Source organism: Sphaerodactylus townsendi, linkage group LG02 (assembly GCF_021028975.2).
Source record: "Sphaerodactylus townsendi isolate TG3544 linkage group LG02, MPM_Stown_v2.3, whole genome shotgun sequence".
Taxonomy (NCBI): Eukaryota; Metazoa; Chordata; class Lepidosauria; order Squamata; family Sphaerodactylidae; genus Sphaerodactylus; species Sphaerodactylus townsendi.
The window spans coordinates 56,840,649-56,862,185 of record NC_059426.1 but is presented as its reverse complement, the minus strand read 5'-3'; the positions used below and the strand labels follow the sequence as shown (position 1 = coordinate 56,862,185).

Below are 21,537 nucleotides of genomic sequence, written 5' to 3'. Positions count from 1 at the left end.
GACTGTAACAAATTTGAAGGTGCTAAAGTCAGTGACCTATGAGAAACTTGTAACAACAGTATAGATACTGAAACATCTTGTAAACAAGTAATTTCTCTGAAACAGCTTCTTCTGTATACTTATTAATGTCATCCTTTGCCTGAAATACTTCCTGATTTTTACTGCTTTCCTTTTAAAAAATTTAAATCTTCGTTGGAACTCTACCTGCCTCAGGTGTCAATTTCTTATTTTGTGGCAGATAGGAATAGATTCCTGATTGTCCAGACAGAGTTGCATAACTTCCTGACTGTAGAGTGCCCTTGTGGAACATTTAAATACCATTCTTTCTGTATATCTAATTTATGAAAGTGGGAAATCTCCAAGAGTACGCACAAATTTCAAATAACCACTTTCACACTGCTGCATTCCATAAGGACTGTTCAGTCATCGCAACAGTGACTGTTAGAACTTGGGAGGGACAATTCTCCTCAGGGCACTAGCGGGCAGAAGGAAGGCTCATGTGCATGTGTGGGTGCCTCTGTGGGGCAGTGCATGGTGGGGTAATCTATCATACCTCCTTCCCATCAATGCCACACAGGGAGGGACTTGTATAATTTCCCTGTTGCTTATATAGCTACATTAAAAAGTACAGTAGCTTCATATGCAGGGTTACCTGCAGTTTCCCTGACCCCCCCCCCCCAACACCACCATGAGTTTTGCAATTTTTTTAAAAAAAATTCACTAGAATATCTTTATACCTGTATATAATTGGAACAGTAAGTGTACGTTTTTGTGAGTTTCCAGCTTTCTAAGTGTACGTTTTTGTGAGTTTCCAGCTTTCATTTAAAAAATAAATCTCTAGCTCCTTCTTTGTGAAGGTATGCTTTTCCCATTATATCTCTGCAATGGAAGTGGCTATAGACATAAATGAAAGCTGAGAATTCATATAACTTGTCACACCTATTGTTGCAGCCTTATATTAATATAATGGTATTTGGGTGCTGATTTATCGGCACTCCTCAGTGCGAGGAGAAGGAAATGGCTGCCATGAGGGCAAAGTCAGGAAAAAGATGGCCATGTGGCTGGGAAAACCCAATTTTTCCTATTTACTCAGCAACCATCTAGGCTTTACTGTGATTTCTCCCAGAACTTTGGAGCAAAGCAGCTTTTAGAAACATCACAGAAAGATCAGGGAAAACTCAGGGAGTGCAAAAATATACCATGATGCTGTGGGGAATCAGGAGGAAAACTCCACAGGATTGAACCCATGTGGAAATGGTCTTATTTGCAAGATGCCTTTGAAAAAATCCCCTTGAGATGTTGCGGTATACACACTGGTTCTTTCCTATCCTTATTTTAAGAACATAAGAAGAGCCCAGTGGACCCTTCAGGCGAGCATCCCAGAGGATGTTTCCCAAAATGACCAACCAGTTCCTCTGGAGGTCCAGGGCATAGAAGTCGAGGCCTTGTCATGATGTTTCCTTCTGGTTCTGATACTCAGAGGTTTACTGCCTCTTAATGTGGAGGCTTCTTTTAGTCACCATTGCTAGTGAGACCTGTTGTCTGTATGTAGCTATATAAACACCCAGGGGGGTGCCTGTTGTCAGGAGTGCATTTGTTAAGCTAGCAGTACCAAAATTTCAGAGTATCTTTAGGAGACCTTCCTGATGATGCCACCCAGGTTTGGTGAAGTTTGGTTCATGGGGGCCAAAGTTATGAACCCTCAAATGAGTACCCCCATCTCCTATTAGCTCCCATTTGAAACAATGGGGGATGGGGGCACCCCCTTTGGAAGTCCATAGCTTTGGACCCCCTAGACCAAACTTCACAAAACCTGGGTGGTATCAGTAGGAGACTCTCATGATGATACCACCCAAGTTTGGTAAAGCTTGGTTCATGGGGGCCAAAGTTATGGACCCTGAAATGTGTAGCCCCCATCTTCTACTAACTCCCATTGGAGTGTTTTTTCAAAAAGGTGCATATAGTTTTTTCAAAAAGGTGCAAGAAGGTCCAGGAAAATCCTGTGATAAAGGGGGGGGGGGAGTGCCAGAAACGGGACTGATCTGTGTTCCACGGTTCGGCTGTGTGGAGATCTCGAGGAAACCTGGATATTTTGGATGATTATCCCAGGATTAATCACCAGTGGGAAATCGCCCTTAGACTCGTCAGTCTTTCCTCATAGGAACGGTGTTCCATTTTACTTCTACTTAATTTATTTTTCTTACTCCTGAAGGTGTTTTACAATAAAAACCAATTAAAAACAATATAAACCACGTGAGAAAAAAGCTTGTCTAAATAAAACAGACTTGCACTGCCATCTGAATTGAAAGAGAAGAGGTGACTCTTACTTCATAAGGATGAGGCTGTCCCAGATAACATTCTTACTCTGAGAGTCTGGTATCTTGCTTCATTTAAGGAAGCAGAAGAGAGAGAGAAAAGTTTGTTTGGAGAATCTTACAATTTGCCTGGGCTTGTTTGGGGGAGGCAGTCATTCAGGTCTGTACTGTACTGATTCATCCTGATTCATCCACACCATTTCGAAGTAGTTTTCTAGCCATTTTAATCTCTTCCTGAATTCTAGTAAACAAGCTGTTCTAAATGGGCTGCTATTTAAAACAAATTGACATATACAGTTGCGTAGTGGTAACCTGCATACCTGTGACAGACAACTCTACAACTATACTACTCGGATACTAAAACCTCCCAGTTTTCTGCCAAAATTACAGCCCAATCCAAAGCCTGAGGCTCCCAGGGATGGCACCACCGCAGTGCCACACCACCTCCGGAGGGCTTCCAGGCAGCGCAGGGAGGCAGCTAAAAGACAAAAACCCAGCTGTCTGGAAGCCCTCTATGGGGTTAACTTGAGTTATACTTGAAGCCTCGGCCATGGCATCACAGGCTCTAAAGGCTGGGTAGAAGCCAACTGAAGTTGGCTCTATCTCTGGGAACATGCCAACTGGGCTCCCCCCATGCTAGCGTCTGATCAGATAGACAGCATTCCTCTGCAGTGGCACCCACTTCCAGATTTTGCTGCTGCAGAGTTGAGGAGCGCCCAGCTACCAGTGCCTTTGCCCTTTCTGCTGGTAGGGGTGCCCCATACACAAGTGGAGGCAGGAAACATGCTGGTGTGACCCTGCTCCACCACCATTGCCCCCCTCATAGGATTGGGGGACAAAGGCTAAACTCTGTGTCAAAGACGGTAACATGTGAAGCGTCCAATCTGCCAGGACATTATCATTTGCTTCTTGAGTCCAGAAAGTCATTTTTGCAAAGCCCTGGTACTATGCTGTTCCTACATCTCATGACTAGAGATTTGTGGAATGTTTCAACACAGAGTAAGGGGTGGGGCTTCAGAGTTCCTTCCAGACAGTGTAATAAATCACTCCCTTTTAAGGCAGAGTCCTGCATCTCCTAGAGATGCACATTATACTATCAGTTTTCACTGAACAAAATCTGGACTAATAAGTCTGACACTGATTATTTTCACCCAACTTTGTTCTCGATCTGTAAATAAGCATAGAATTTGACTTATCCTTGACTATGTCTGCTTTTAATTGGTTCCAGATACATAGTTACAGACAAATTAAAAGAGCTGAAAATGGGAGAATGTTTGTGCCTGTCATTCACAAAAGGTGAACTACAGTTTGTTAGTATCAAGTTCTTTAGCAATACTAGCTAACATAGTATGGGAAGCAGGGGAATGATGAGCTCCCCACACATGTTTTTGGTTTCTTACATGCTAATTATAGTCATCTGAAGGACCTTTATTTTGAGGATGTATTGTACTTGGTTGTATTAATTTGGCTTCTGCAGAACCGTATCTTCAGATTTTAGACCAAGGACGTAGGTAAGGGGGGGTTCTCGGGTTCAAACCCCCCCATTACATGTCCGAAGCTCCGCCCCCGTTTGTGGTTTTTTGTATTTTTAGTGTTTTTTATTTGTGGCCTCCAGGGGGTGCATTTTTTAGGCTAGCAACACCAAAATTTCAGGGATTTGTTAGGGGACTCTCCTGATGATACCACCCGGGTTTGGTGAGGTTTGGTTCAGGGGGTCAAAAGTTATAGACTCCCAAAGGGGGTGCCCCCATCCCCCATTGTTTCCAATGGGAGCTAATAGGAGATGGGGGCTACACTTTTGAGAGTCAATAACTTTGGACCCCCTCAACCAAACTTCACCAAACCTGGGTGGTATCACCAGGAGAGTCTCCTAAAGATACCCTGGAAGTTTGGTGCTGTTAGCTTAACAATTGCACCCCTGGCAGCAGGCAACCTCCAAATTTCCCCAGATTCTCCTTTTAAATCCACCCCCTTCGGCATGGATTTAAAGGGAGAATCTGAGGTCCCCAGTTTAAACATTGAAAGTGATGCTGTTTCAGGGTAGGGAATAATCCACCCCCAAACAGCATCACTTTCAATGTTGTTTTAACTGGGGATCCCAGATTCTCCCTTTAAGGTGGATTTAAAAAGAGAATCTGGGCTCTCTAGTTTAAGCACCATTGAAAGTGATGCTGCTTGGGGGTGGATTCCAGCATCACAGCGGCCACCCATTGGGGGGTCCCGCAAAACTCAGAATTTGCACCAGGCTCCATTTTCCCTGGCTACGCCTCTGCCTGAGGGGGGCAGAAGGGGCTGCCGGCTGCTGGCTTGGAGCCCAGTGGGGGGGGGGAGAGAGTGCAGGGCAGGGAAGTCTGCCGTCCCCAGCCTTGGTGAGCTTCTTTTATAAGCACTGAGGCTGGGGGCGGGGCTTGGGGAGGCATGGCCCTGCCCCCAGGGGCAGGTGGGGGACTGGCCCCACCCCCTCAACCTCCCATAAAAATCTATACCTACGTCCCTATTTTAGACACAGTATGAGCATGGATTCTAATCCATATTTTCCTTATATAATGCATCAGTTTATTCTAACTTTAATGTTTCATAGCCTAGAACCCATATATTTGGAGGACTGCCTCGTTCCAATGGTCCCTGTGTGCCAACTATGATCTTCAGGCAACCATTTTCTGGCTGCCCCACTGCTTAAAGTGGCTTGTCTGACATTGAGCAGAGCCCAGGCCTTTTCTGTCAAGGCTGCTCTGCGGAATGGCTAAGTTCCTAGAGATGAGGTGATCTCTCTCTGTAGGGGGCACTGCAAGGCTGGCTTGTTTGCCAGGATTTTTGAGGCTCTTTGAATGGCAAGCATCTTTTAAGGGCGGAGGGGGAGGGAGAAATCGGGGTTTTGTTATCTTATTCTGGTTTTAACTTAAAATGTTTTTAACTGTTATTGTAAGCTACCTTGAACTGCAAGGAAAATTGTGGTACAAGTGTTTATCATCATCATCATCATCATCATCATCATTAATTGAATTTATATACCGCCCTCCCTCGGAGGGCTTAGGTATATATTAATTCTATTTAATTAATTCTGTAAATTAAATAGAAATAAACAAATACATAAACTTTAAGAATAAATAATATCTGGTTCCTGCATTTCTTGCAAGGATGCCTAGGTTGATCCTACATTGAGCAGCGGGTTGGACTAGATGGCCTGTATGGGCCCTCCCAAATCTATGATTCTAGCCACCAGCTATGGATGTGGTAAGACTTCCACCTCAGCTAAAATACAGGTTTTGAACAGGCTATAATGAAAGCATTTTGGAACTGAATCAAAACCACCTTGAGAGGTTGTGAGCCCGTTCTGGAAATATGTGGAAAAATAAACACAGTAAAGGCTGAGATGCTTCTGGGCTGTGCTATATTCACCTTTCAAGTTTAGAGGCCTCTGACACTATGGGAGTGTGACATTGCAGGCCACGAAGACATGCTTTGATGATGCTAGTCAAGCCTCATTTACTCGGAGGCACTCATTGCACTCAGGGAATGGTCCTCTCAATGTATCTGAAATCTTGAAGCAGATGAAGTGAGGCTAGAGTTGTTGCTTCGGACGTACTAGCCTTTATTTTCCAAGAAGACGCTTGACAGGAGGAAGAAGGGGTATTATCACTGCTCCTTTGCCAAAGATTTCAGAGCAGGCTAGGGTCGACTAGAGTAGCCAAGGGTGAAGTTAGGCCTCACCTCACCTGCTCCGAGGCATCTAGTTACTGAGCAAGAGAGGAGTTTACAAGGCTCATTTGGTGTAGAGGATAGAGGGAGGCTTGACGTTCGCAAGAGCCAGCTAAAGGCCAAAGTGATTTCATTTCATCTTGCCAGGTGAAACTGAATGCGAGGTAAGGAGCAATGGTGGCATAACAGTCCAATATTAAGCCACGATGCTACATTTATACTCGACGCAAAACCACAGTTAAAACTTTCTGTAAATAATAGTCCAGCATTGTTTTATGGTTTTAGATCTTGCTTTGAGGTACCTGAACTAACCGTAGTTAGTGTGGTAGCATGGTTCAGATGCTAGCCATGATTTCACATTATATCTGAACTGAGCCTGCATAACACAACCCTCACTGTAATGATAGCTGAATAATTCCACACTTCATCACATCAAATCAACACACCTTGAAGAAGAAGAAGAAGAGTAGGATTTATATCCCGCCTTTCTCTCCTGTAAGGAGACTCAATGGGGCTAACAAACTCCTTTCTGTTCCCACCCCCCACCCCCACAACAAACACCCTGTGAGGTAGGTGGGGCTGAGAGAGCTCTGAAGAACTGTAAGGTCACCCAGCTGGCATGTCTTGGAGTGCACAAGCTAATCTAGTTCACTAGATAAGCTTCCACAGCTGAAGTGGCAGAGCGGGGAATCAACCCCGGTTCTCCAGATTAGAGTGCACCTACTCGTAACCACTACATCATGCTGCCTTTAGCTGCTGGTTTATTATGTCCCTCCTTTTATCATTCCCTTCCTCCTCTTCTGCCAGTGTAGCTCTGCTCACAAAAGAGGCAAGAGGGAATGATTGCACTTGCTTTCCTCTCGTGGCCCTAAGAATAAAGGGTCAGAAATGGCTGCTCTTTGACCATCTTCACTTCTGCTGATGGATACCAGGAACCAAATCCTAACTCTGGTTATCTGTGAAACATAAATGCAGGTTTCACCAGAGTTATTTTCTCTTCTTCCTGTAGGGATTCTAAACCAGACTGAACAATGTTTAAAAATCTTGGTTTGTGTGGTTGAGAGAAAGAGAGTGAAAACTATAGTTAAACAGCACACATGCATTTGTACATCACAGAAAACCAGAGTTAGATGTACTGGTATATGTCCGTTACGCTCCATGTAAGAAGGGAAAGGAAAGGCGGAGGAGCCAGACAGGTATGTAAGTTCAGCACAAACTGGGTATAAACACTTAAAAAAAAAAACCACGGTTATGTTGGTTGACTGAATACAGCCACACTGAAGAAACTAGGCTGTACCATCAATTCAACAGAAATAATCTGATCACAGCCACATGTTAAAAAGCAGAACAGGGTGAACCTCACAGTTCATTGGAGAGATGACACTTTCAGTCTTGCAGTCTTGCTTTTGGCCATTCTTGCAATCTCTCCCTAATGACAAGACCAATCAAAGACTCCTCTTAGTGGGATAAATGCTCCACAGTGTCCGACATGAATGTAGACAGTGGCTGTAGGAGAGGCTTGTGTAGAGCTCATCCTTTTCTCTTTTTATGTGTTTCTCTGCAGTTTGGATCAGCGACTCTAATGCACTTAGGGGGTGTGAAATAAAAGATAATCTGAAATCAGGTTTTAATTGCAAATTGTTTTTTTTTTTAAATATCTTCCTAATCGTATTTATATTCAGCAATTCCAAGATCCCCCTAGGATAAGAAAAGTCTGGGAGATTAAACCCTTCTGAGCCAAAGAAGACCTACTTTCTCATTGGTTTTAGTATGCAAATCCTTGTCAAAAGGTCATGCTCTAGGAATATCCAAAATTAGTGTGGGTTCTGATATCCAGGAATTGTCTTAAACAGATCTGTGTGATAGCAATGCAGATACTTGGAGAACAGTTTACATGATCTGTGTTAGTTCTGTAGATTCTTATCACTGGGAAACAACTAGCCAGATTTTTTAAAATCCAGAATCTCTTTCTTTCTTTCCTGTTCATTAAAGTTCAAAATACATGTTGCATTTTCTTCCATGATCATTTGAGAAAATGTTTTTTTTTCCCCAAGTGCCGGTGCTGCTTTTTGAGGGGGAGAATGGTACAAGGGGAGAGGGAATTCTTTGCTCCCCATCCTTTTCATCACTGAAAAGACCTTTCTGCAAGTCCCTTTTACCCCCACTGGAGAACTGTTCCAGCTAAGTTAAAAAGCCATTTGGAGGTAGCTTTTTTTTTCAGTGGAAAAGTGGCAATGTGTGAATTGGTTAAAGTGCCATTTGAAAAAGTGGTCCAAGAAACTGTCCCAGCAATTTGGAAAAACAAAACAACATTTTTAACAGATCATAGGAAAAAAAAGTAATGCACAATTTAACCCTGAATTAATTTTTTTCCCCACTTTCCCCCTGCATTTTAGGGGAAAAAAACATGACTTATGTAATGTATTCCCACCACTTCCACTCTGTTTTTCGTTGCGGTTCACATTCCTCCAAACCTGTTTTATGGTAACCACAAGTGGTATTTGCATAGTTTTTTTACCACACACAAATTAATAACTCATGAATATGACTATACCATCAGTGGCAAGGAACAAGAGTAGTGATTTCCCCCTTTCATTAATCATAAATATATTTCTGTAGGAGTAAATCAATCCTGCCAAACAGGGAGAACTTTATGGCTCATCTATATTGTCGTTCTCTTTTGACACGGTTACTGCTAGAAGGTGGGTAAATGCGTTGGTGGCTCTCCTCTTTGTGGAGATCGTTCTCCTCTTACCAGTTCTTGTTATACTACAGCAGTGTTCTTGGACTACATTAATAACTAAACCTTTAAAGCCCTGAACAGTCTGGGACCATCATACCGGAAGGACCGCATCTCCTTTTTCTATCCTCCACGTTGCTTGCATTCTTTGTCCCACAAACTTTTGGGAGCACCCAGAGGTGTATCTAGGGAAAATGTAGCCCCGTACAAAATCTGAGTTTTCCGTCCTCCCCCCCTTTTGGGCGGCCGCCCTCCCCCACTATGACCAAGCAACATTTTTTTGGCAATCCCAGGTCTTGAAGTCAATGTATGGACCCAGGTGAAGGAGGAGTAGGGTGGGGGTGGGGTGATTTTCCACCCCCCACATGACTAAATGGCTGCAGTCCAGGGACATTTGACCTCATATGTCCCCCTGGGCAGTACACCCCTGGGGGTACCTGACCCTCTTCTACCAGGGTGGTGGCCCCATCCTGCTGGAAACTTTTATCAGAGGACACCCATGCCCTGCGAGACCTTGTTAGCTTCTGCACAGCTTGAAAGGCACAGCTCTTCTGACAGGCTTTTCATTAACCATTGTGTGTGGTGGTTTCTGCACAGCACACTAATAATGTGTGCAACATGTTATTAATGAACCTGGTTTTCTCTGTTTGCTCTCACTCTGGAGATTTCACCCCTCCAAGAAGCGATTACAAACAGTCATTTTTATTTTTATTTATTTTATTTTATTATTCAACTTCTATTCTGCCCTCCCCTGTAGGGCTTAGGTTGCTGTGGCTTCTTTGGGTTCTCCAAAAAGATAATTAGTATAGTGATTTTTGTAAAACGCAGGTTGAGGGAAATATAACAGACTGAACCTATTTTGGGAAAGAGCCCTGTGTGAAGTTCTTTCCCCAAAAAGAGATAAATAGCTTCTTTAGCCCGTTATATTTGAACTGTGCAGAAACCACCAATGTCTTGCAGTTGTTTCATCGTTTCCACCAAATGATTTTGCTGTTGGGTTGTTAAATGCAGCTGTATTTCAAAAGGAGATTTTTAAATTGGTTTTAAATTGTGCTATATATTTATTATTACTTTTATTTTTAAGGTTGTCCATTGAACTGTATTTTACTTTGCTGTACGCCACCTCAAGACTTGCTTGTCAGGGGAGTGGTGAGGTATAAATTTGACAAATAAATAAATAACAATAATTTTCTGGATTGGCCTTTGGCCAGTTATACACTCTGAACTTAACCTGTGAGGATAATATGGATGAGAGGAGAATGATTTAAGATACTTTAAGTCCCCACTGGAAACAAAGACTGAGGTAACTATGAAGAAAATACATTTTTAAATGGTAGATAGTTTATTAACTGGGCAGGACATTTTAAAAAAAGGTTAATTATTTTAAATTCAAATGCTTACGAAGAGTTTTACCTCTGTGCAGATGTTGAATGGGATTATGCCTGCAGGCCCCACTGCTAATGTCCACGTGTTCACCTTTCTGCACTGAGGCTTACATGTGTATGTGCATAGGCTTTTCTGCAAATGCTGCAGAAAGCAGCATTTGTGACCACACGAAGGATCCTGGAATACATATGCTTGGATGCACATAAAGCTGACTATAGATTTTCACTGAACATTTAGAAATGTGGGTAGTATCATCAGGCACAACAGTACCACTCTCCTCTGGACTGCATAGAGAGCCTGATGTTTGTAACATGTACATAGAATTTATTTGTGTATGGTGGCATATATTCAGGGTTCTGCATTCATTTGAACAAATGGAAAGAAGGATTGGACGTGCTGTGGTCAGAATCTTCCATTGTGCATTCCCTCTGCTTGCAATTTTCTTGTGTGCTGGGGCTACAGTGAAGCAACCATTTTTCCAGCAGTACATTTGCTTGGGGCCTACCAATCCCTGATTGCCCAAAGCAAGAAGAGGAGCAACTCAGAGAGAAAAAAGTCCTTCAGATCTGTGCTCTGGTTGTGACTAATCCAACAGATTGAAAATAATGTAATCATCCATCATTTTGTGTACCTTTTCCTCCTTGGACGATTGTGCTTCATATATGTTTACTATACCTTTGTTTATGCTATCAAGGAATTTTATGTAATTATGGACAAGGTGATCCATCACGGTTTTGTTAATATAAGATCCTTTCCTGTATTTGTTGTGCATCCTTAATTCCCTCTGAGAGTTAAATTATATTGATGCTACCCAAAATTGTCAGCAGAATTCTGTCCCTTTGTTACTGTAATGCTAGTTCTTTCTCATTGGCAAGCTATTTTTCTTCCAGTTTATTCTGCTTCTCTCCAGGATTGAGATAGTTTATGTCCAGCATGGGCACATATCAAGTGGAAAATATACTTTTGAACAATTATTAGCATACTATGGCTGATTATTAGTTCTCCTGACACAGTTTTTGTACCCATACTTCAAAGAAAGTGTAACAATCAAAACTCGAGTATATTTGGGGTGTTTTCATGGTCTGGGAGCTGCGGATTCACTACCATTGTTCAAACTCCCTGATGTGCAGTTTGATGGAAATACTAATCTAAATGCTTAGAGAAATTGTCATTTAGCTAATAGTCCCGACTAGACAATTAGAATTAGTGTACCAGTTTGGAATGTATTTGGGTCACCATTTGAAAGAGAGACAAAAACACACATCCTTATTTAGGCCACTCTGAGGGCCTTATGGCCATGTGGCGGGCTATAAACGCAATTAATCACTCATTCAGGTTATCATCTATTGTCAAATTTAAATTGCAACAGCAGTTTGGTGAAAAGATAACATGAGACTACATATATATCACCTCTTTAAGAAGAAGAAGAAGAAGAAGAAGAAGAGTTTGGATTTATATCCCCCCTTTCTCTCCTGCAGGAGACTCAAAGGGGCTTACAATCTCCTTGCCCTTCCCCCCTCACAACACACACCCTGTGAAGTAGGTGGGGCTGAGAGAGCTCCGAGAAGCTGTGACTAGCCCAAGGTCACCCAGCTGGTGTGTGTGGGAGTGTACAGGCTAATCTGAATTCCCCAGATAAGCCTCTACAACTCAAGTGGCAGAGCTGGGAATCAAACCCGGTTCCTCCCGATTAGATACACGAGCTCTTAACCTCCTACGCCACTGCTGCTCCTTAGCAATTTATATACTCCTTAGCAATTTTCAAATGAAGCTTGTTTGCTAAAGTGGGAGCAAAAAGGACAAACTACAGAGTATGCAAAGGCAGGCCATGAAGCCCTGACTGTTTTCTTTTTAATGAGAGCCAGCCTTGAGAGGCTGCAGTTTTGAGCACAGGAGTGATGGAAGGGAGCCGATGAATACTTTCCATGCAGACTTTTTCAAAACTGTCTTCCTCAAAGTTATGTTAATCCATTGGACTTACAGCTGCACATTTACCCTCACAAACATGCAGTCAGACAAGGGACAACTGGATGAGCTGGGGCAATTGAATAGGAAAGGTCGGCTGAGGAAAGAGTTACACTTTTCTCTTTCTGCTCCTCAGATCAAAATTATTGTCCCCATTGGCTTATTTTAATTTTTAAATGTGGGGCACTGTTACATTCACCTGCATTTATTGTAGCTTGTTCCTTAGTCCTTTACTCACACCAAATCACTGATTCCTATTGATCCCTTCAGAGTTCCAGGCATGGAAACGTAATTTCCCTGCCTTCCTGCCAGTAGCGGAGCTACAAGGGGACGGGGGGTGCACCGTGCACTGGGCGCACGCCTGGGGGTGGAAAATCACCCCCAGGCCCCTCCCCCTTCCCCCGCAGCACCCCCTGGGCGCCCCCCACCCCACTTCCCACACTTACCTTAGTTCCTTTCCTTTTCCTAGAACTTTTTCAGGCTGAAAAAAGGCCTGTTCATAGTATAGGCTAAAAATGGCCTGAGGAACTACAGTTTCCAAGAGACCTTGGGGCTCACAAGGTCTCCTGGGAAGTATAGTTCCCATCAGGCTGTTATTAAGCCTGAACTGTGAATAGGCCTTTTTTTCAGCCTGAAAAGTTCTAGGGAAAGGAACTAGGGTAAGTGTGGGAAGAGGGGAAGAAAGGGCACCGCGGGGGGGGGGGGGAGGGTGCCGCAGGGAAGGCATGGGGGGCGGAAAATATAGACTGCGCACCGGCACATTTTGGCCCAGCTATGCCTCTGCTCCCTACTCCTGAAGCAGCTGAAATTGCCTGTGAAATTGCTGCTCCTGAGGGATGGGAGATCCTCTCTCCTTGGAACAATAGCAGAGCTGAAGGGTTGCCACAAGAGGGGGGGATATGCTCCCTGCCTTGTGCATGTGGGTCTTTTTCACAAGATTCAACCCAGGCTTTTTCTAAGTGTGAAGGATGGTTCAGGCTTGCCTGATGCCATCCGATGCTGTTTTCCTCTAGGAACTTGTATGATATTCTGTGGTAAAAGAGCTGTTAAGTTTCAACTGAGGCAGCTCCACACATTTTCTTTTATGCCCTTCCATTAAAGTGAATGAAAATGAGAAACTTGCACAAACAGCAGTCCCATTTAAGTTTTTGCAGCACTTTCAAGGGGCATTTGCCGTATATTGTCACATTACTCTCAAGCTATACTACATTTGCCTCAAGTAGATCATTATTAGGAAATTACTTCTGGAGATGCTTGCTCAAAAGTAAAATCAGCAATTACCATTCTTAATAGGGAAAACTAAGGGTAAAATTTTTGTTGATAGGTAGATATTGTATAAAGATACTCATAAATTTTGAAAGAAGTTATCATGGTTAAGAGCAGGTGCACTCTAATCTGGAGAATAAGGTTTGATTCCCTGCTCTGGCACTTGAGCTGTGGAGGCTTATCTGGTGAACCAGATTAGTTTGTGCACTTCAACACATGCCAGCTGGGTGACCTTGGGCAGGATCAGTGGGATATCTTGAGGGGGGCAGGAGGTCATTTGACCCAGGTACCATTTGCCTGGAACTGGTGGGTGGATTTTGGCCAACCTGCCCCCTCCACTGCTATCTGCCAGCCTGATTTGCTCTGCTCCCTGTCCAGACATCCCTGACTCTGCAGGAGTAGTCTATGAAGGAGAGAGTCTCCCTCCCTGCAACCCCAGGTGGGAGGCAAGGGTAGAGCATTGGCCAGGCCCCCCTCGCCTTCAGTTGGCATGTTTGGCACTTCCAGGGAGTTCATCCTTCTGGAGGGCACTGGCAAAGTTGGCGGGGGGGGGGGGGATGGCCGGCTGGGGAGCGGTGCTCAGGGCATGCCTATACTGAACTGCTTGATTGCTCACCCTCTTCTCATGCATTCCCAACACTCCAAGAAACATAGTCAGGGGGCACAGCAGTTCAATTGCTGAGGATGTACTGAATATCTCTCCTCATCTAACCTTCTTCGTCAAAAGGTTTGTACAGTCCCTACTTCTGCAAACACAATCATAGCTCCAAGCATCATTGTCCAAAAGAAGTTTGAAGATTTTTTGGTAAAAAATCCCAAGGCTGAATCATCAGCTTCACCATACAATATATCAAATTTTAAAAGAGATAACAAATACAAAATTAACACTCCAAGCCACAGAGGCTTAGGGAACTAACTCCCCACCCCCTGCCCTCCGCCCTCAGTTAAAACACATACTTCCCAGCTGTTTTTAAAAGTCAGATTACTCCCTCAAGGACAGACTGCCCCTTCCATCACTAAAGCATGTGATAACCATTTTCAGGTGTCATTAGGCAAGGAGCAAGATTGCAGAAAACAGTTCATCAGGTAAACTCAACTCTCATACTCCCAGATGCCATTTTATGGCAGGGATATGGGGGGTTATGATGTCAGCTACTTCATCACATCACTTCTGGTAAAAAAAAACAATCAAAATGCAGAAATGACATGTGTAACTCTAGGAATCACTGAAAGCTCTGTGGTAAAAACCATAGCAGTCCTGGTGATTCCTAGAGCTACCTTTTGCTGCTTCTGGTTTCTAATCAGAAATGATGTGATGCCTCCTCTGGCATCACTGGGAGGGCATTTGTCTCTTGTCATCACTCAGACTGATGGCAGACATAGACAGCCGGGGGCAGGGATTCTCTGCTATAAATGGGGGCTTGGCAGCTCTGTTCCACAACAGGGCAAATAGCAGCTCTTTGGCACCATTTTGGGTTGGAAAATTAGCATGAGGAGAGGCTTAAGTTTCCTGTTCCCTATGCACTGAATCAACCTGCATGCACCTGAGAATTAAGATATTCTCATTGAATTCCCAGAGTATATCTGGAAAACAGGATTGGGATAGACATAAAAATTCCAAGGACATCATAACATACAGTTTGGCTCAGAGATGAGTTTTTACAGAAATAGTTAATTTGTTGAATTTGAGTTAGACGTAGTGATATTCCATAAAATGACATATAGCACATTCAGATGAAGATTGTTAATGAAACATTTACATTATCCAAGACAAGTAGGAAGAGTTAATGTACTAGTTTTTCTGCATTAATAGTCAAATAACCCATCACAGACTATACTTAGGTACAAATGCACCCCTCTTCAAAGACAATCAATTGAAGATTGACTAAAATGAATCTAGTTTACCTGTTTTAGTAGGATTCAAAGAAGAGAAGCAATGAGGGACTCATAACTTGTACACAAGAAATGTAATCTGTTTGTGAAATAGTCAATATGTTTTTATTATTATTTTAGCCATTTGGTTAGCACCTATATAGCTATAGAATTTGGGTACATTCTTCTTTTTCTCTGTATGCTATAATTTCTTGATTAATGTTTATTTTACTGTGATATTTCCAGTTGTGTTTCATGGATCAGCAACTAGTATAAAAGATGTTTAAAATGTCACCGCTTAGTGCCCTTTAGGAAGTGACTTGCTGTGCTTGTGGTATTCTGATTAATTCTCTTTGAGCAGATTTTAGAGGATTAAAGGGTTAAAACTCAATCTCTTTCCCCCTTTCTCCTCCTCTTTTGCTGCCCACCCCCCATTTTTTTCATTTACGTTTCTTTTCTTCCATCACAGCTGTGGACATGGATGGAAGATCTGCAGAAGGAGCTCTTGGAAGATGTCTGTGCAGACTCTGTGGATGCTGTCCAGGAACTCATTAAGCAGTTCCAGCAACAGCAGACGGCTACCTTAGACGCAACCCTCAATGTCATCAAGGAAGGTGAAGACCTAATCCAGCAACTCAGGTAACCTCTTTCTACCAACAGTATATGTTCACAGAGAGACATAATTTAGAATTCAGTGGAATAATTTATTCACTGCCCTTCAATTCAATATGCTGTTATTCAAAATGTTTTATTTTATTGTAACTGAAAAAGGATGATTTAATTAAAAAAATATCAAATCACTTTGGACCACTGTATGTAATGCATGAGAAGAACGGAAGATAAAGTGAGTATGATTAAATGGTTAATATACAAATAATTTTTAAAAAGTAGACATGGAGAATATTGTTAAGCTGTTGTGAACTGATTATTTGTATCCTGCTATGTTCTGTCTGGGTGTCACTAAATAAAACATATACCTGTATATAATATTGAATGTAGTATCTTGCCACATGCAAAGGATTTGTGTTTAACAGGCTGAATGGTTGCATATGTTGAATATTCATACTTTCAAACTGTACCTGTCATTGAGAATTGCATTCTCACTATGAATTATAAGTCCAGTTATGATACTCTCACTACCTGTTTGCCTTCAATTACATAAGGGAATATTATTTTCTTTTCCTGAAAACAGCATCAATATTGCTGAGATGTTCCTGCCTATATACAAGTACAGGGTCTGCTCTTACTTACCCTGGCTTTGTGGAAGATTGCTTTTAGCTGACTTTCATTCGAATTGCCTTGGAAGTAATCTATATGTACAGCTTCTTGACCAGATTGGTTTAATCTGTGGGGTAGCAGGATCTTTTAAAACAGGGACTTTTCACTACAGTTTGGAAATGAGAAAAACACACAAATCAAAACCTCACAGCCCAGTTCCCAACATTCACATCATCTCTCTCTCTCTCTCTCTCTCTCTCTCTCTCTCTCTCTCTCTCCCTCTCCTTTTTACAATATGCCACTTCACTCTAGCATGACTAAAAAGTGCAACTCAAGGCAAGGCTATGTAGGTAGAAGGTGACTCAGTTCTCTGTGACTCCCATTGAGTTTTTCTGTTTGACCAAGTAAATACCAGGCAGCTGAAACTGACAAAAACGGGTAAAACTTTTGCTGAAATTCCTGAGACTACAAGCAAGGTTAGCACTGTAGACTGCCTATCTTAATTTTCTTCCACATGAGAGAATAGCTACCATTTAGAGTAGAAGGAAAAATATGTGTACCCATCCCTGGCAGAAGGAAGCCTGATCTTCAGCGTCAGCGACCCCAATAGGGCTAATGTATTTCTGCATATCTGCCCCCAGAGACGTTTTGCAATTTCCCCACTGTCTGCAGCTTAAGGTCCTTTTGTTTCACCGACCCTAGCATGTCATCATCAAGTATGTTGCAGAATTTGTAATTTTTAGTCAATGTATGTTAATCGGTGTGTTTTAGCTGTAGGTGCTTATGTTCTGTAAGCACTGTGCAGAAGCTGGATATTTTAAATAAAGACATCATAAGGATGCTTATTTCTCTACACACAATAATCAGATATTAAGACATTATGTTCTTGCCCCTGTACTCATGTCATTCCTGAATTCATATGCATTTATTAGCTGAATTGCCACACAGCTTTTATATTTTTTAAAAAACCCTCAGTGGTCATATTCATGTTGCTAGAGGGAACAAGTTAAAGCCAGGAATGTATGTGTCGGCTCTGAGGAACAGAACCTAGCCTATGGGCTCCTTAAGGCATATGGCTGAGGCAGCTACAGTTTTCCATCATTTGTCTCCTCTCCTTTCCTTCCTTTCCTTCCGTCTGAACCTGAGAGTATTCGACTAATAAAATAAATCAAATAAAGTTCTATGTGGGAATGTGAAAGGGATGCAAACCACTGGCAGAAGTATAAAATCTGCTGCCCTCCCCTCAAAAAACTGTAATGACTAGGTACTTCAGGCAAGCCTAGCTCCCTCCCACCCATTCAAATGGGTCCTGTCAGCACCAGAAATCCTGGTACAACCAGAAATAACTGTGAAAAAAGTATTTTTCCCCTTTTCCTGTATAATAAGTACAAATTTGTTTGTGGTGGAAAGGGATGCGCCACCCATTCTTAGCACACTAAGATATTTTTACTAGCATTGTCAAACCTATTTGTTTCCCTTGTAAATGTCTTGGATTGCCTGAGCAGAAATCCTCCGATTTGCATCAGTTTTGCTCTAGTTGAAAAGAAATTAATAGCTCACTCTAGAGAAAAAGCTCCCAAGGTTTAAAGATGTATAACATACAACATTCAATTCCCACCCACTCACCCCCCTTCACATACTGCACACATCTAATGATGACAATATACAAGTAGTAGATTCTTTTATGAGTTCAATTAGTAGGATTGTATACAGCATGACAGCAGCAGCTTTGAGGCTGAAGATTCTGGAACAGGTTTTTATCAAGGGATTTGGGGTCACTTGGAAGAAAATTAAGAAGGACTGCTAGAATCTTCAAGAGATTTATGCACAATTCACTCCTTCCCCATTCTCTCCTACCTGTTGTTAGGGCATGATGGTCAAAATGTTACTAGATATGAAAATATGCATACAATTCTTTGTGTCATATTCACAGAATGAAGGCATTCAGTAAGTGGAAGAAGTAAATCCTGGATGCAATTTCTTCAAACCTTCTCTTTTTCCTCCTGCTATTTATAGGATTGAAAACATTTTTTTTCTTATTTTGTAATTATTCCTCTGGCTTTACCACAGGGATTCAGCTGTCTCTAACAATAAAACGCCGCACAATAGCTCCATCAGCCACATCGAATCCGTCCTGCAACAGCTTGATGAAGCCCAAGTACAGATGGAAGAACTCTTCCATGAGAGAAAGATTAAATTAGACATCTTTCTTCAGCTTCGAATCTTTGAACAGTATACCATTGAGGTAACAGCTCTGTGGGTCAGGCAGAACAGTGTTATTGGAAAAAGAGGAATTTCACTCGGTTAAACTTTGGTTGTAATCATATCTTGCCTGTTCTGTTGAGAATCTTACAGTCATTCAGTGGCGTGGATCCTTACTAGTGTTTCTGCAGGCATGAGGAGTTCCACTCACAGAGTTTAGTTTGGCACGTGCTTCCCCCTTCTGGTGGCATTTGGGCTTCTGCCAGAGGGGAAAGGCAGGAAAGTCACATTCTCAAGCAAAAGCCCTCGTGCCTGCAGAAATGCTAGTCAACGTCTTACCAAATGTCTGGCCCAAGTCCTTTGTTACTCTTCTGCAATGTTTGTTCATCTATCCTTCTTTCAGCAATAGCACAATACTCAGTCCATTTCTTTTTAAAATAAGACAATCTGGATTGTTCCCTTTTTGAAGGGGTTAGCTGTGCTAAAATCTAGAGTGAAATAAACAAACACGTTAGAAAGTTTTTACAAAGTCATCATAACTAACCACATGTACAATGCATCTGTCTGTAGATGCTGAACTGCATTAGGGTCTTCGGAAGATGTCTGTATGGGCTGAGCAGTCAAACACATAAAGCATCCAAACTAGTCTGACATGAGAACATGTCAGAAAGAAGGGTGTGTGGAGAACTATTGCAAAACACCTCCAACAACTCTGCAAAGCAAAGAGGAGTTTGGATTTTCTCTGTCAAGAAGTAACACACAACTCCTTGCCCAATGGGTGCAGTGCAAGAATTAAAAAAAAACACCCAAACATTAACTGAATATGCACCAACAGTCTTGGTAGAATAAAATCAAAATATAGAACACAATCTGAAGTTAGGACAATAGCTGTTATCATATAATGTTAGACTGAACTGTAGAAAGACTAGACCGCTTTATTAGACTACTCTCTTTATTGCAGTTTATTTTAGGTCTTTTTACTGGAAGCTTACTCAAATGAGCCACCACATAGGATCTAGCTAATGTTTGTGAAGGTGACTGGCAACTAAAGGCTTTGCTGTATCATTAAAACGATGGGCTAAACAGTGGTACATTTCTTGTCTATTGGATAGTCTGTTTCTGAATAAGCGGTCATAGATCTTGAATGATGCCATTCTAGTTTATTGTGCCTAAATTATAGTTCATACAGCACCGTGAATATTATGTGTCTTTAAATTTAGAGAGAAATAGTGATTTTAAAATCACCAGTTTATTTCAGAAAGCCTTCTATTTACTTGGCTGTAATGCACTAACTGTAATTTAGGTACCCTAAGCTACATTGGGATCTATAAGTGCTAATGCAGAACCAGACTGTCCAATAAATATACTACTGGGTAAAGTGAACCCATCTTTCCAGTAAAGCAGAGCAGCCAGGTAAGTAGCAGATATTCTAGAGCAGGGGTAGGGAACCTGCGGCTCTCCAGATGTTCAGGAACTACAATTCCCATCAGCCCCTACCAGCATGGCCAATTGGCCATGCTGACAGAGGCTGATGGGAATTGTAGTTCCTGAACATCTGGAGAGCCGCAGGTTCCCTACCCCTGTTCTAGAGCGGCTAGTTGTTGATATAAATGAGCATGGTTGGTTGGACCCAGTAGTGAAGTCTGGGCAAGGAACTAAGATGAAATCCCAAATGAGCCCTTAATACAGTGATGGCAAACCTATGGCACGAGTGCCAGTGGTGGCACTCAGAGCCCTCTCTATGGGCACGCGTGCACAGAGTTCATCATGTGGAAGGGGGGGCAATAGGTACCCCTGTTAAGTTCTGTTAAACCCCACTGATTTTCATGGGAAGAACTAAAGCACAATCCTTTACCCGGGAGTAAGCTCGGTTGCTGGCAACAGGGCTTGCTTCTAAACCCTCTTAGTGTCGTGATTCACCCATTTGAAGCATTGCACAGTTGCTTCAAAGCAAAGCCACTGACCACCACCAAGCTTACTCCCGAGTAACACACGCCTTGGAGCCAACTGTTTTTTTCTAAACTAAAACTTCAGTATTCGGGTTAAATTGCCGTGTTGGCACTTTGCGATAAATAAGTGGGTTTTGGGTTGCAGTTTGGGCACCCGGTCTCGAAAAGGTTTGCCATCACTGCCTTAATGTTACCTAGTTTATTGCAACTCGCTCTACGCGGGCCTACCCTTGAGGCTGATCCGGAAATTGAAACTGGTCCAGCATGCGGGCGTTCGACTGCTCACGGTGGTGCCTTTAGAGATCACATCACGCCCGTGTTGCACCGCTTCTGCACTGGCTCCCAGTTGAATCTCAATCGCCTTTCAAGGTATTGGTGTTAACATTTAAGGCATTAAGCGGTCTAGGAAACTCGTACCTTAGGGACCGTCTGGAACCATATGTCCCACGCCGGTCTCTGGCGTTAGGCAGAGGCCAATCTACTGGAGATCCCTCGGGCCTCTATGATGCGGCTGGTTTTCCACCAGGGCCAGGGCTTTTACGCTCCTGGCCCCTGCCTGGTGGAATGCTCTTCCTCCAGTTGTCCGGAATTTGCGGGACCTACAAGAGTTCCGCAGGGCCTGTAAGACTGAGTTATTCCGCCGGGATCTTGGGAGGCCGGCTGCTTAAAGGTGCCCATTAACAACTATGAGCCGCTGTTCTCCTCTCAGGGGAGTTAGAGCCTAGTGGCTGAAACGCCATCGGTTTTTTTACCTGATTATAAATTAAGAGCGCTGCTTTTAACTGACATGAATTTTTAGTATTCTATTTTGTTATCCGCTTGTTTATATTGTGATGTAAACCGCCCTGAGCCCTTTGGGGAGGGCGGTATAAAAGTGGAACAAATAAATAAATAAATAAATAATACTTGCTGCATTTGTAAATGA

At 42.6% G+C, this 21,537-nt stretch overlaps 1 protein-coding gene across 10 annotated transcripts in view; it reads left to right on the top strand.

The window, feature by feature from the left end:
• KALRN (kalirin RhoGEF kinase) overlaps positions 1–21,537 on the top strand; it is a 668,527-nt gene that overhangs the window by 422,713 nt on the left and 224,277 nt on the right. For all 10 annotated transcript variants that reach the window (XR_007243596.1, XM_048485754.1, XM_048485753.1 and 7 more), the window contains 2 exons: positions 15,713–15,882; positions 18,532–18,706. Coding sequence is in view for 9 of the 10 variants with exons in the window: in XM_048485754.1 (XP_048341711.1) it covers positions 15,713–15,882; positions 18,532–18,706 (345 nt within the window). In the remaining variant the exon portion in view is untranslated. The remainder of the gene's footprint in view (positions 1–15,712; positions 15,883–18,531; positions 18,707–21,537) is intronic.